Source organism: Lentinus tigrinus, assembly GCF_003813185.1.
Source record: "Lentinus tigrinus ALCF2SS1-7 unplaced genomic scaffold L226scaffold_42, whole genome shotgun sequence".
In the NCBI taxonomy this organism is placed as follows: Eukaryota; Fungi; Basidiomycota; class Agaricomycetes; order Polyporales; family Polyporaceae; genus Lentinus; species Lentinus tigrinus.
The window spans coordinates 105,824-119,927 of NW_027137951.1; the positions used below are offsets into that span (position 1 = coordinate 105,824).

The 14,104-nt window shown below is 55.1% G+C and overlaps 7 protein-coding genes across 7 annotated transcripts; 4 read left to right on the top strand and 3 right to left on the bottom strand.

The window, feature by feature from the left end:
* Nucleotides 1-25: 25 nt before the first annotated feature.
* On the bottom strand, nt 26-1,920 carry L226DRAFT_616499 (uncharacterized protein; the record flags this gene model as incomplete). Its single annotated transcript, XM_067686914.1, has 4 exons — nt 26-505; nt 558-1,204; nt 1,266-1,743; nt 1,801-1,920. 4 exons carry the CDS (start codon nt 1,918-1,920, stop codon nt 26-28), a joined length of 1,725 nt encoding a protein of 574 aa, XP_067530484.1.
* A 360-nt stretch (nt 1,921-2,280) lies between these two features.
* L226DRAFT_539362 (uncharacterized protein) lies at nt 2,281-4,447 on the top strand. Its single transcript, XM_067681669.1, has 5 exons — nt 2,281-2,313; nt 2,365-2,519; nt 2,578-3,037; nt 3,094-3,821; nt 3,878-4,447. The coding sequence occupies exons 2-5, from the start codon at nt 2,409-2,411 to the stop codon at nt 4,373-4,375; spliced, it is 1,797 nt and encodes a 598-aa protein (XP_067530485.1). The 5' UTR covers nt 2,281-2,313; nt 2,365-2,408; the 3' UTR covers nt 4,376-4,447.
* A 400-nt stretch (nt 4,448-4,847) lies between these two features.
* On the bottom strand, nt 4,848-5,300 carry L226DRAFT_470955 (uncharacterized protein; the record flags this gene model as incomplete). Its single annotated transcript, XM_067676347.1, has 2 exons — nt 4,848-4,953; nt 5,047-5,300. The coding sequence occupies 2 exons, from the start codon at nt 5,298-5,300 to the stop codon at nt 4,848-4,850; spliced, it is 360 nt and encodes a 119-aa protein (XP_067530486.1).
* Nucleotides 5,301-5,395: 95 nt separating this feature from the next.
* Nucleotides 5,396-7,969, bottom strand: L226DRAFT_493605 (MBOAT-domain-containing protein). Its single transcript, XM_067677448.1, has 9 exons — nt 7,623-7,969; nt 7,503-7,570; nt 7,052-7,426; nt 6,878-6,994; nt 6,682-6,828; nt 6,431-6,628; nt 6,057-6,380; nt 5,721-5,935; nt 5,396-5,672 (listed from the first exon to the last, which is right to left on the bottom strand). The coding sequence occupies exons 1-9, from the start codon at nt 7,882-7,884 to the stop codon at nt 5,633-5,635; spliced, it is 1,746 nt and encodes a 581-aa protein (XP_067530487.1). The 5' UTR covers nt 7,885-7,969; the 3' UTR covers nt 5,396-5,632.
* A 282-nt stretch (nt 7,970-8,251) lies between these two features.
* Nucleotides 8,252-9,562, top strand: L226DRAFT_554990 (uncharacterized protein; the record flags this gene model as incomplete). The annotated part of the gene is made up of 5 exons (XM_067683029.1): nt 8,252-8,308; nt 8,416-8,563; nt 8,614-8,726; nt 8,785-9,254; nt 9,314-9,562. The coding sequence occupies 5 exons, from the start codon at nt 8,252-8,254 to the stop codon at nt 9,351-9,353; spliced, it is 828 nt and encodes a 275-aa protein (XP_067530488.1). The 3' UTR covers nt 9,354-9,562.
* A 302-nt stretch (nt 9,563-9,864) lies between these two features.
* L226DRAFT_493613 (uncharacterized protein) lies at nt 9,865-12,146 on the top strand. Its single transcript, XM_067677449.1, has 4 exons — nt 9,865-10,232; nt 10,306-10,786; nt 10,844-11,445; nt 11,508-12,146. The coding sequence occupies exons 1-4, from the start codon at nt 10,122-10,124 to the stop codon at nt 12,003-12,005; spliced, it is 1,692 nt and encodes a 563-aa protein (XP_067530489.1). The 5' UTR covers nt 9,865-10,121; the 3' UTR covers nt 12,006-12,146.
* A 1,211-nt stretch (nt 12,147-13,357) lies between these two features.
* L226DRAFT_263066 (uncharacterized protein) lies at nt 13,358-13,805 on the top strand. Its single transcript, XM_067673389.1, has one exon. The coding sequence runs from the start codon at nt 13,399-13,401 to the stop codon at nt 13,663-13,665; it is 267 nt and encodes an 88-aa protein (XP_067530490.1). The 5' UTR covers nt 13,358-13,398; the 3' UTR covers nt 13,666-13,805.
* The last annotated feature ends 299 nt before the right edge of the window (nt 13,806-14,104 follow it).

Below are 14,104 nucleotides of genomic sequence, written 5' to 3' on the forward strand. Positions count from 1 at the left end.
ACAGTCGCTCCTTTTGCGAATTGGCTCAGTTCGCGGCCACCTCCCACTTGACGTTGCTGGGAGCCTTGATCGCCCATTCCGCCTCGAGGGTAACTTTCTTACCTGCGGGCACGGCGAGCACCCACTCGTACATCCCGTCTTTCTCCCCTCCCTTTCCGTTCTCCACCTTTGACCACCGCACCTTACCCTCCTTGACCTCTCCTGCCAAGTTGACAGTGACTTCTTCGCCGTCTTTTGTCTGGGCAAGTCCGTCAGGCTTGCGTAGCATGACCTTGATGTTCGCATCCTCGTTACCCAGCGGGATGGTATCCCGGATGACGAGGTTTGCGATATCGAAGGAATGCTTGTTCGACGCCGTCGTGGTGACTGTGCGGGTAGTTGTCTTCGTTGGCTCCGTGAAGCTTCGCGCCGGCTCGTGCTCCGTTTGCGACTTCTGGTCGTACGTAACCCTGAGAGCAGTATCGATTCCAAGGACGCAGTCGAAGCTCTCGTTCACGCTAATGAGCTATGATCGAGGTGAGCGACTGTTTTTGTAATATGCAGAACTGATCACGCACTTTGAAAGCGGTCTTCGTTACGAAACCCTCGTCCATGAAGACGCTGACCGGCCCCGCGAGCAACTCATACTCGCTCGTGTTCTTGATCGTACCCTCGATAAACGCGGACGTGTTCTTACGCGGCGCGCATACGTATTTGAGCTCGGCGGTGAAGTCGAGTATGGCGATCGACACCTTGTGGGGAACGCCGTCGCTCGGGAGGGTAACGAGCCCCTCGACGTGGTAGGAGAGGGACAAGGGATTGCGGTCGACGGTCGTTGGCGGGGCAACCTCGAGCTGCGGCGTAACTTCCCGCGCCCTCTCACGCTCGTCATCGCTCGGACGGGAGTCCGTAAACCGTTGTGGTTGAGGGGCCACCCTCATGGCGGGGGCGGCGACACTCGTCATGCGATAGGCAGCCGACGCTGGCACGAAAGGGGCCGGTTGAGGCAGAGGAGAAACCCTGAGAGGGTCGAGGACGGGGACGGACAGGTTCCGGAGTGCCTGCGAGTTCGCAGTACTAAGTGTCAGAACAGTGTCGTCCCAATCCTCTCCGGTGTCTTGCGTGATATTGGCGCAGTAGAGGAGACAGATCTCGGGAGACGGTCTGCCCTCAGACGTGCTCGCGTGAAGATCATAGTACGGAGTCCAACTGACGCCGGCGACAACTGTGACGACGGTAAGTTGTCAATCAACACGATTCACGATGCTGCTGGTACTAAGACGTACGATAGGTGAGCTGGAATGCGACCTTACACTCGCGCTTGGCGAGGATGGTTGCGACCACGCGGCCCGCAGTCTCGCCTCTGGTGGCATCAGTGAGTAACCACAGCTCCTTCGTGAGGGTTGCGATCTGTTGATCGCACTCCCAAACAGCTTGCTTGGCAGCGCGCTTGCGACGGACAAAGTTCTCCATGAAGCCGTCGAGCTCAGCAGGCTTCCCGTTGGCCATTGATTTGACCGCATCGTCGAGCGTATCGTATTCGGTGCGGCGCACGTCGCGCTCGAGTTCCAGAGCTTGAATCTTGGAAGTAACTTCTTTGAGCGTCTCCGTGTCCTTCCGCGTTCTGGGACCTGGCGCGTTTGCAAGGTTGGTATCGCAGGAGATGTCAAAGACACGCGCGTCCTGGCCGAGCCCGTGGATGCGAGGAGACTCGGTATCTACTCGACTCGAGATGCCCGTAATCTCGAGTACATTCCTTCCGCTCTACAGACGAAGTGTCATCTTGCACTGGATCAATAAGAAAGGGGATATATGACGCACAGTTAAATCGACTGTGATTGTACGTGTGAGTTCTGCCGACGACGACTGGAAGATAGTCACGGCCTTGATGGGATATGCCGCCGCGTTGAGCGAAATCTTGTTAGATGAGGATGAAATCATGGTGGGAGTTGTACTGTACAAAGGGACTGTTTAGAAGGAGCTTTTGTTTCGCGGATGAGGAGTCATTGCATTCAGCGGTACCGCGCTGAGCATCATACTCTCACAGCGACTTCTGCCCGTGACAGCGCAGTGCCTGGAATCTGTGCTGAACTGGCCTCCCGGATCCAGTGCGTTCTGGTTCTTTTGCCGGCATATACGTGCACGAGACACCGTCGGGCAGTTCGGATGGTCTCAGCCGTAGCGCGATCCAACACGAGGAGGCAGTTCATAGCTTTAGTACAAGGGCCCGCAGTGCACAGCAATCAATAAGTACAACACAAACAAGGACACCGCGCACAATGGTTGTTGTCTTCCACTCCCTGCGAGATAGAGCTGCTCCGATATATCCCCGTGGTGAGCACACTAGATTCCCCATCTTCCAGACATCATTTACAAGTGCTTCAGCAGTCTTCTCTCTTCGGGACCCGCCTGGGACATTCTAAGTCCCCATGCTCTCCAAGACTGTCCAGCTCGAGGCCGCAAATCACCCCGTTAAGTCGGTGGTCATATTCCAGTCATCAACCGCCGAAGTGACGCGTGGGTTCAAGGTCAAACTCCAGGTGAGTTGAGTGCCCTTGAATATCTGGAAGGCTAGGATTGAACACATCTTGCGGTCAGGGCGGTCGAAACGTCATTCAAGTCTCCGGATTGTCTAGCAACATCGACCAAGCGTCTCCTAGGATCCATGCAGAGGGCGCCAGCGTGTTCGACCTGTGTTGCGACGTTACGCGCCCCTCCTTGGTCGGCCTCAACGCCAAAGAAGAAGAGCTTCATGCGAAGAAGGAGGAGCTCGTTGCAGAGCGGAAGATTCAGCGGGAAGAGTACGATTCGCTGAACGAGGCGATGCGTCTACCATTGGCAGCGAAAGCAGGCGCAGAGCTCGAAAGCTTCATGGAAAGCATTTTGGTGCGCAAGCGCCGTGCTACGAAGATCATCTTGGACGCGGACCGTGAAATCGCGAAGCTTGAGCGCGAGATATCCCTCCTGGGAAAAGGGCGGAAGGGGACCACGACCGGAACCGTCTCTGCGACCATTGGGGCCAAGCATGAGGGCGAGGTCGAGGTCCTGTTGTCGTACCGTGAGCGTTCGGTTCGACGTGTAGCGCTAGTCTTCAATTGCTGACTTGGTTTACAGTGGTGACCGGTGTCAGCTGGACGCCTTCCTACGACCTTCGTGCCACCACAACCGGTGATGGCCAAACATCTTCTTCAGTGACCCTACACTACTCTGCAAGCATTGCTCAGTTTACAGGAGAAGACTGGACAGACGCAAGCCTCACCTTGAGCACCGCGAACTCCCAGACCCTAGAAAGCCTCTCCATACCCTCCGCGGATCCGCTGAAGATATCCCCAGTCGTGATGGTCCCATCTCCCAAATCTGCACGTTTCCGCTCGGAACCCAACGACAGAAGATACCGCTCGCGGTCCCCTATGTACGGGCGCACATACTATCAACGCTCGAGGTCACCCGTATACGCAGGACGCGAAAGGGCTAGGCGGAGTCGGACTCCATCGCCGGCAAGCCCTCACGAACGTAGAACGTACGATGACAATGGCAGGCCCGACCCTGCCGCAGTGACGGCGCAGAGCGCGGGGGCTCAGGTGCCTGCGGTTAAGCGTAACCCGTTATCCCTCTCCTATCGAGTCGACGGGCCAGTGTCACTTCCCAGCGACGGCCTCGGACACAGGATTTCTATCGCGGTTCTTGAATTTATGGCGGACTTGCAGTATGTCTGCGTCCCGCGGAAGGAAACATCGATGTTCATCGAGGCGAGCATTGAGAACACCAGCGAGTACCAACTTCTCGCGGGGCCTGTCAACGTCTTCGTGGATAATGGTTTCGTTACGAAGACGTCACTTCAGGTGCGTGGTCGTTCTGGATTCAGAGTGAGGATACGGACTGAGATGTCCTGATGCAGCTTGTCAACGTGGGTGAGGACTTCGTATGTGTCCTCGGGGTGGATACCGCCCTCAAGGTCTCGTACACGCAGCAGTCGCGCACAGAGCAGGACGTCATTCGCAACTTCGTCGACCCTTCGAAGACGGATATCCGGACACTGACCACCACGGTGATGAATGGCCATACAGTAGACATCACTGGGATCATTGTCCGCGACGCCGTCCCGCTCGGAGACGAGGATGCGAAGATCAAAGTGACGCTTCAGAAGCCGGAGGGACTGAGTGCGGCCAAGGAGGGTGAGGTAGTCTCCGTGAGCACCGGTAGCGACTTGAAGGACGTCAAGGTCCGTTGGACGGCAGTCAAGGATGGTAGAGGAGGGGAGAAAGACGGGCTGTACGAGTGGGTCTGTGGCATCCCTGCTGGCGATCAGGTCACCTTGCAGGCGGAGTGGACTGCCAGGGGACCAGCCGTTACGCAGTGGGAGGAAGTCTCTGCAGCCGAAGTCAGCGGGCGGTAAACACACAACGTGGTGATAACTCACCACCCTATACCCTCCAGGAAGGTAGCGCGCAATGTTAAATGAAAGATCCTGACCATTGTGAGCGAGTCACTGTTGGCGTAAAAGAACACAGCGATTCAGTATCACTCAGACACTATATCTCTATACATAGCTACGTCTCAAGTAGGTTGATGAAGTTACAGACTGAGGACTTCCGGAAAACATCTTCATGAGCACGAACCCATTGAAGACTTCGCAATGGTAGGGAGTTGCATTAGGGGGCCACAGTGCTACCGATCGAAAGCATGATAATATAAGGACAGCAGAAGCAGGCGTACTGGGTGTGAATAGAGGTAGGGGGTAATAAGTCAAGATAGACCAAATCCGAGTGTCCGCGATCCTGAAAGGGTGATTGCTACTGGAGGTATCCTGTACAGTTAATCAATATCATGAGTAGAAAACAAGATACGCTTGTGTAGTGCACGCACCTTCACCGGAAGGTGGGGGCAGCACCCCGCAACCGTGTACGTCCATCCTTCAGCTTCTCCGTGATGATAGGGCTCGCGGCAGGACGGAACTTGAAGTCCTTCGAGTACCTACACGTCGAGGACCGCAATTCCCGCATCACAATGACCTAGTTGTTCAGTGAACCGCCTCCTACAGCTCGAGACAGCAACATAGCAACGTACCTTTGAGCGTGCACAACCTTCTCCCCGGTCTGCTGGATGGCGTTGAGGCGCAGCTTATACCCGCCCCACAGCAGCACAAACAAGAACACGATGAGCGCAATGCGCTTCCACGCCGACGGCGTGGGTGGGTTGAACCGCGGGTCCTGCGCGAGCCGACGGTGCAGTTCGCGGACATCGCTCGTGGGCTCCTGGCGAGGATATCTGCGCTTCTCGTCGGTCGTTGGGAGGCGTTCGTACTGATATTCGGTCGACATGGTGAGGTTATAGTTATCGAAAAAGATAGAGAAAACAAGGAACGGCGGGGGTGGACGAGATGATGATGGTAGAAAGGACGAGAGTCTAGTCAGCCGCCCGCGCCCTCGCGGCGCATGTTGGCCGCGACCGCGGTGCTCTTGACTACTGGGAACACAGACTACACATATATTTGTGGAATATACACAGGGAATCATTCTCAGTAGAGCGATGGCAAAGCTCATGGATGTTGCGCGGAAGTTCGTCCGTATTAACCCGATGTTAAGATACCATAACCAATGGAGACCGCAGTACTAAAGATAAGTTACGTCCATCCACCCTCATGACGACGTTCTCAACAACGACGATATATCCCCTGCCGTGCCTCCTCCTCCCTGAGATACGTGAGTGTGCATCGAAATCTGAGTGGTAATACTACTCACCGATACTCGAACATAACCTGGACGCCGACGAAGAGACAGGCGCACGCGACAAGCAGGAACTGAATACCCTGCCAGCTGTCCACAACCTGGCGGATCATGTACTTGATCCCGTCGGTGCCGATGACGAACCCGACCAAGTTGGCGGTCATCATCATTAGAATATTGAGCACCGCACCAACAGCGCAGACGTGCCTATACCATGGCTTGTCGCCGAACTGAGTGAACCAAATCGTTGTCAGCACAAGCCCCAGCACCCATCAACAACGTAGTAAGTCAGAGTTGACGGACGGTTTGGAATCCAGAATCCGAGAACAAATTACCCGGAAGACGACTCACCTGCGATGATGGGAAGAAGTACCGCGCAGCGACTTCGGGGACGATAAATAGACTGACGAGCCAACCCCACGCAAGGAGCTTGAACGAGAGGTCGTGCCAGAGCGCAACGAACGTGAAGATGAGCACGCTCGTCAGCAGCCGGTTCCTCGTACCCCCCAGCGGCACGTAGATGTAGCGGATGATCCAGAGGTTGTAGCTGCGATGCCACGCGCGCCAGAAGCCGAGCGCGGAGTAGTTGTTTGCCATGCATCGCACCATGTTCTCTGGCGGGTCCATGCCGTCTGCGAGTGCCCAGAGGCGGAAGAATCGCCATGGGACGAGGAGCTGTTAGGTAAGGGTCAGATGAGGAAATGCAGTGAGAGCGAGAGGCGCACCTTGAGCCAGACGACGATGAGGTTCCAGAAGCCGACCATGCAGAGCTCGGCGGCGGAGTACCCCAACCATGCCTTCCGGTCCTTGATCGCGACGACGTACATGAAGTGCAGGATGAACTCGAGCGTCATGATGCACACGACGAAGCGTATGAGATAGCGAAGTACAGCCTGCCAGCTTAGTGGTACTGGTCTGCGGAGCTGTGGGTATGATCCATGAGCAAGAGTGCCGCGCTGATTAGGCAAAAGCTCACCTGCCACACGAAGTCGTTGAACGTCATGATAGGCCCTGCGATATACAGCAGCGGATAGATCACGTATGCAATGTAGTTCATGTACGAGTACATGTCCAGATTGTGGTTCACGCGCGATCGCAACTTTTCTGGCAGCGGGCCGCCTGTCTGTAGGCCCAGTCAGCTCTCGTTCTATCCGCGAGCTAGGCACACTCACGTCAGGCAGTCCCGCACGGTTGCACGCCCAGTAGTAGTCCATGCTGAACGAGACAAGCCGTAGCATAGTGATATTGAAGCTGACATGCCACCGAGGATATATTCCTTCCCACTCATCCTAAGTGGACGGACTGGTCAGGTCAGCGAGGTCGGTCGACGGGACACAGAGACGTACCATAGCCGCCAGCGACGGATGGAGGCCCGCGTACCTGTATCCAGAGTATCGTTCGTTGCCGAACAACACCAGCGCGTTGAAGACCCAGGTAAGTACGGGCCCTGCCTTGGATCCACCGCATGCCTTCGCAAGGGCGTAGTTTCCGGATAGAATAGCGAAGACTTTCAGGGCGCTCGAGCCGTGCAGGGCCAACAGCATCACAGTAGAGAACGCGACCAGGAAGGGGACGAGGTATAGATTAGTACCATCGGACGAGGGGCGAATCTTGCGCGCAGCGAGGGTATACAGGTACTTGAGACCCAGGAATGCGCTGGCGAGCAGAGTCAAGGGAAGGATGCCGTTTCGGAACGAGCGGTATTGTCTGTCGCTGTTGTCCTGTGCCAATACGGTTCAGCATTCCTCGCGGACGGTCGCGGAACCCACGCGAGTGCAAATACGGGAGGTTACTCACCACTTGTCGACCGAACAGCCATCCCGGTGAAAGCGAGCTCTCGTAGAAAGGATAATTGGGATGAGACGCTGTTTCATTGCGTTCCAGCATATCTTCCCTTGGAACATGACAAGTACTCACGCGTGCTGAGCCGGTAGGGTATCCATACCATGAGTGGGACCGCGATCACGAATACCAAGTAGTACAGCATAAACTCTGGAGTTCTCCATCGCGGCGCCGGGTGTTTCTCTGCCCGTCGTTCAGGGTTGTAGGCAGATGGTATATCCACGGTGAGTCTTGTAATGCCTTTCAGCCTGTACGTTGGCTGCGCTGGCGAGTCCAGCTCGAAAGCCGCGGTCGGTCGCAGGTCGGATGGCATTTGTACCACGGCGTCCCCAAGCATATGCGTCGCGTTTCTCGTGTGTGTGGAGTGTTATCTTGTCATTGGCAGCCTACGCGACGGTCCTCAAGGTCAGGAGAGGTGGCGGTAAGAGGTAAGGAATATGTGAAACTCGATGCAATGTTCCGTCACTAGTCTTTGATTGATTTGGCGTAACTAAAAACATAAAAGAAGATAAGTAAGAGGGTCAAGTTGTGTAAATAATTTCTGCTTACCGGTGGGTAAGTCCAGCAGTAATGGACTTAGACGCCTGCTTGCTTCCCGCCTAATACGCTCTTTCCCTGCTACCACCACCTCCCTGACCGCTCTAGATTGAACAGTGAGTATGCGACTGATCCCACGGTATCAAAACACGATAGTTTTACTCAAAATGGTCCATGTTTGCAGTGGAGGAAGTATCTACAGGATCTGGCTCCGACTATTCGAAGTGAGTGGCGGCAACTTTCGAGCCTTTGTGAGACGTCCTGACGTTTGACCAGTTCGGTACTTCTACTGTCCATAGCAATCGCGAAAACGTATCTCACATTATACTAGTGGATCTCATGGTTCCTGTCGTCGAAGGGCAATGAGTACTTCTGCGAGGTCGAGGAAGATTACATCCTGGACCGATTCAACTTGACGGGTCTCAACACGGAGGTGCAGCACTACGCCCAGGCGTTGGACATGATTACGGATAACCTAGGTGCGCTATATGACTCTCTCATCTGACGTCCTGGCCTCATTCTGTTGAAGTAGACGAAGAGATCCAAGACGACCTCAGGGGGAACCTTGACCTCCAAGCGCGGCTCCTGTACGGTTTGATTCACGCGAGGTGGATAGTTACGGCCCGCGGTCTAGCTAAGATGGTACGTTCCGCAAACTTTGCTGTTCTTGCACCCCCACCCAACCCGCCGTCGCGCCCAGCTCGAGAAGTACAAACGCGCAGACTTCGGACGCTGCCCACGCGTGCTCTGTCAATCCCAACCACTCCTCCCCGTAGGCCTTACCGACGTTCCTTACGAGAAATCTGTCAAGCTGTACTGCGGTCGTTGCGAAGACATCTACTCCCCCAAGTCCTCCCGCCACGGCTCTATCGACGGCGCGTACTTCGGCACCTCTTTCCCCCACCTCCTCTTCCTTGTATACCCAAATCTCATACCTCCGAAGAGCGGTCCTGTCGAGATCGGCGGAGCAGGGCGCAGTGGTGACGTTGATAGCAGCCGGCGGAGCAGGAGGGTTCGGGAGGAGCAGGATGCTCAGGCAGAGGGCGTTGGCGAGGGGATGAGCACCGCGAGTGTGGCGTTGAAGGCTGATAGGTACCGGCCACGCATCTTTGGGTTCCAAGTGAACGAGATTGCGAAGCTGCAGAGGTGGCAGGAGGCTGTGAGGGACAGGTACGTGATCTGCCTATGATTTCTCCATTACGCTGACCCGTGAGTCGTCTGCTCCGCAGGCAGATCTCACGATTGGAAGAGCTGGAAGAGAACGCATGATGCATCGAGCGGGATAGTGCTGTGTACGATCAGTCCTAATTCAGGGTTTTTATTGTGTCGAAAATTGTACGACCACCATGACTCGAGGTGCGTTTTCATGGTTTGCGTGCTTGTTGACATTGCGAGTCGATGCTACTGCTGGAATCGATATTGAGTCAATCTTGCCTCCCGATTCTCTTGTCATATTAACTCGTCCAGGCCGGGGCGGGATTGGAGCATCGCTGTTGCGGAGGTAATGCATACTATACAGTCGTTCTGGCGGCACGTCATCGTGCTTTCCTCATGTTTTGCGCAGGTCTACAATAGACGATACGTGCCCGAGATCACGGGCATATTGACCTGTGGGACTTTGGAGTCGCCTCTTGCTCACGAGTCGGGCTTGACGAGCCTGGATGTGCGTATGGTTGACACTTCCTGCTGCTGGCCGGGTGTGCCCGAAGAAGCTTGGGCGTGATAAAGGTGCCGACCGAAGAGCTATCATCGTGTGCCCGCATGTTCTTAGCTCACTACACCTTTCCATTGACATCCGCTTTCGCGCCTCGTTCTCAACAGATGTCTCTACAGCTCCCATGACACTGCATCCCGACATCATTGAGGCCTCGTTCCTGATGAACGCTTTAATGAATACCGACAGCGCAGCAAGACTAGGCAGATGATACAATTGCGGTGCCGCACTTCATGACTCTAATGATCGAAGTGAATTCTACATAACGTTCCTCCATTCGCCTCACCAGCCCCACCCAACTTACCTCCCACCCCCCTAACATCATGTTGTCTCCCACGAAGTTTCTCAATGCGGCCGAAAGCCCCGTCAAGGCCGTGACGATCTTCCAATCGGCGACAGCGGAGCTGACGCGCACCTTCACGGTCGAACTGGTGGTAGGTACATACATACGCTCTCTGGGCCAGGGGATGTTTCCGCTCACGGCGTGCCGTGCCTTCGAATTCGTAGGGAGGCAGAAACGTCCTTGAGATCACAGGCTTGTCGAGCCGCGTGGATATGGAGTCGCCTCGTATCCACGGGCTCGGCACTGACGCCCGTGTCTTCGACATCTCCTGCGACACCAAGCTCTCTGGGGCTCCCGGCGCGCGCCCAAAGAAGAATGGCGACGCGGTGGAAAGGCTGAAGTTGGCCATCAAGGCGGCGGAGGCGGAGCGAGACGTGCATCGGGGCGAATACGACATGCTGGACAATGCTGTCAAGTCGCTCCCGAGTGAGACGACTGCCAGGGAGATGGACGCCTTGATGGACAAGTTTGTGGAGCGGAAGAAGAGGGCGATGAAGAGTGTTATGGATTGCGAGCAGACGATCGCGGTCCTGAAGAAGGAGCTCTGGCGACTCGAGAGCGCCAGCACGGGGGAGACCGCGGGTCGTGTCGTCGCTACGATCCTCGCCAAGCGTGCATGCAGGGTCACGTTTCAGCTTACGTATCGTACGTGGGCGGCGTTTTCTAAGCATAATTCCTGTGTGCTGATACTTTTCTTCGTAGTGGTCGCTGGCGTGAGCTGGCAGCCGTATTACGACATACACGCCAGCACGGCAGAGGGGAAGCCTTCCTCGGAGATATCGCTCCTATACTGCGCGAACATCACGCAGAGCACAGGAGAAGACTGGTCGGATACGGTGCTCACCCTGAGCACAGCGAACTCGCAGGCGCTTCGCAGTCTTTCAGTCCCCGTCATTGAACCGCTTAAGGTCACTCCCACCCCACCTCCGCCGTCGCAAACGCAGCCACCAATGTCCAGGTTCCTTGGCGTCGAAGCTTCCAGCTCTGATGACGACGACATGGAGCTCCTTGTAGACGACGACGAGTATGCCATCTCCGGCCCACCTACCACTGTCGACCGTAGTCCCCTGTCGCTGTCTTATCACGTCGATGGGCTTGTCACCCTCCCGAGCGATGGGGTCGCACACAAGGTGTTGATTGCCATGCTCGACTTCACGGCGGAGCTCAAGTATGTGTGTGTCCCGTGCAAGAACACCTCTGCGTTCATCGAGGGCACTGTCAAGAACACCAGTGAGTACGAGTTGCTCGCTGGGCCGGTCAGCGTCTTCATGGACGACAGCTTTGTCACGAAGACTTCTTTGAATGTGAGTATCCCGCCGTCGTCTGTCAACACTGGCACGTTCGCTAATCTCCACTGTGCATGTAGCTCATCAGCGTTAACGAGAGTTTCGACTGCGTCATCGGCATCGACACCGCTCTCCGCGTCACGTACAACCGGAAGTCGCGCACGGAGCAAGAGCCGGAGCGCAGCTTTGCCGAGCGGACCAAGACTACCACGCGTACCATCACCACGACGGCGACGAATGGGCACCCGTTCGACATCTCGAACCTTGTCATCCGCGATTCTATCCCGCTGGGCAACGAGGAAGCGAACATCAAGGTCATGCTTGGCAAGCCCGATGGACTCGCTCGGGCTCGGGACCGAGAAGAGGTGACGGTTGGTCTCGTGGGTGAGGTCACGGAGGCTAAGGTGCGGTGGTCGAAGGTGGAGAACGGTCGGGGCGGAGAGAAGGACGGCATGTATGAGTGGGTTTGCGTGGTACCAGCAGGCAAGAAGGTCCAGCTGGAGGCCGAGTGGGCTGTCAAGGCTCCCAGCAATGTCAAGTGGGAGGAGAGCGTCAATGCGGACGGAGTGCAAAAATAATGCTCGTCGCAGAGACTACCACTGTGATATGTACTGGCTTCCCTGTACTTTGTTACTGTCACTACTTACGGCGTTGGAGCACCAGCACAGCCGACTGGAGGAGCGCATGAATTGTCCTGTACAGCACACACTGGTAAAGTGATGATACTGAACAAGAGTGTTTGCACTTACGCTCCGCCGGTTTTAGTGGCCAGCTCCCAGTGCATGCCCATCGGCTCGTTCTTACTCGGTTCCATCTGCAAGACGACCTTCTCGCCCTGCCGGAACTTTGCTTATCTGGAGGTTGATAGTGAACGCGCGCGTTACTTGGGTCGTTGGAGACTGCCATTGAGAGCTAGTCACAGAACTCACAGAACACTGATCAAGTTCAAAGATATGATAGGAATGAGCATTGCAAGGGTTCCATTTGGTTGTGGTGGTTAACTGGAAAGGATGTCGGACTCCCGAGAGTGGCTGGCGCCAATCTAATCTTATCAGCTCTACTCACTAGCGCCGCGGTTTACTCCTCTCGGTAAAGTCTCAGCACTAGGGGTAGACAATTAGTATTACTTACGCCAAAATCCCGATAAGTAATGATACATATCATTATCCGCGACCACTTCAAACGTAAGTAGTAAGATACTAATAATAATCGAATGTAATAGTAATGTACGCGTATATAATTGTATGTAATGGGTGAATTGAGATGCCGGTCAGGTACTCGACGTCGTCATCTTCCCCCCTCTGTCCTGTCAACCTGCAGCTCTTGAAATGGTGGGAGATTGGTCCATCTTCTAAGCCAAGTGGTGCTGAGGCGGGGATAGCAGGAGTGAGGGACTTCAGGTTGCTGAGGGCGACTTGCACGCGGGCGCTTTGCTCCTATACTGATGGTACTACTTCGGCGGTGGGAGCGGACATGATGAAAAGTTGCCGCCAGTACATACACAAAGAGAGTTCATGAACCCAAGCATGCCCGGGTCCCTCAGAGGGACCTTGATCCATGAATCGCCGCTCACTACTGGTCACGGCCGGCCGTAGTTAGTTACAATTACTTACGGAGGCGTATTGTATTGTAGGTGTACGGAATCATAATATAATGGTGCCTAATGCCGTGACCCTAGATTACGGCCGGCCCAGTAAGTAATATCTAATATGATTTAATCCCAGATTATAATGCATTATAATTGTATTCTTGTCAAGCACTACTCAGCACTTGTACTGTTACTCGGCTTCCACTCCTACGTATCTGGTCAGTACATATTTATACGCCCAACTTAACCCTACATACATTTACTACGTCATCTATGACGTATGAGGATGTCCGCCCGTATAAGTAGCCTCGCCGCAGGTACCGGACCTCTGTCTCCTCCTCATCTCCCACCATCATATTCTCCTCTCCCACCGGGCCACCACCATGGCTGACTGCAACCTATTGATACTGATATTGCCTTGCGACATCCCTCCGTGCCATACATCTCGACCAAAGTGCTGTGAACTCAACGGATTGTCACTCAAGGACCATTTCCCGCTGATAACAGTGACTATATGCGCGTGCAGAATACAGCAACACTCCCAAACCTCTGGCGACGCACGCACGGTACGTGGTACATTTGTGGCTGCGGATGGGAGCGACTGCACCGCGACGCGTCGACGCGACACGCTGCTTCAGGGCCGGCACTGACGCGTAGCTCACGTGCCATCAGGAGCCATGTGAAAATGATGCACCCTGAGTCGTGACCCCGGTCCCCAGAAGGCGTCGCGGGAACCGTGCCAACGAGAACCATTTACCCACCCCGCTCACGACTGCTGCTCCCCAAGTGCTCTATCGCAGACCCCACACAGCCCAGCGTTTGCCTGAGGAATTTGCACGGTAACCACCAGAATGTTATGATACGTACCGGAACTAACTCTGCTCCCGAATTTGTCGGCGTTGGCGCGTATGCAGCGCCGCAACATTGAACGTGACGTACGCCGACGGCAAGACCCCGCAGCCTTCGTAGCATATTGAGAATACCGGGTATGTTCTGTTTGACAACCCTGTCGCTTACGGACTAACAGTGCGCATATAACAGGCCACCTTGCACGTCCCCGTCAACAGGCTCTAGTACACCGTACACCAT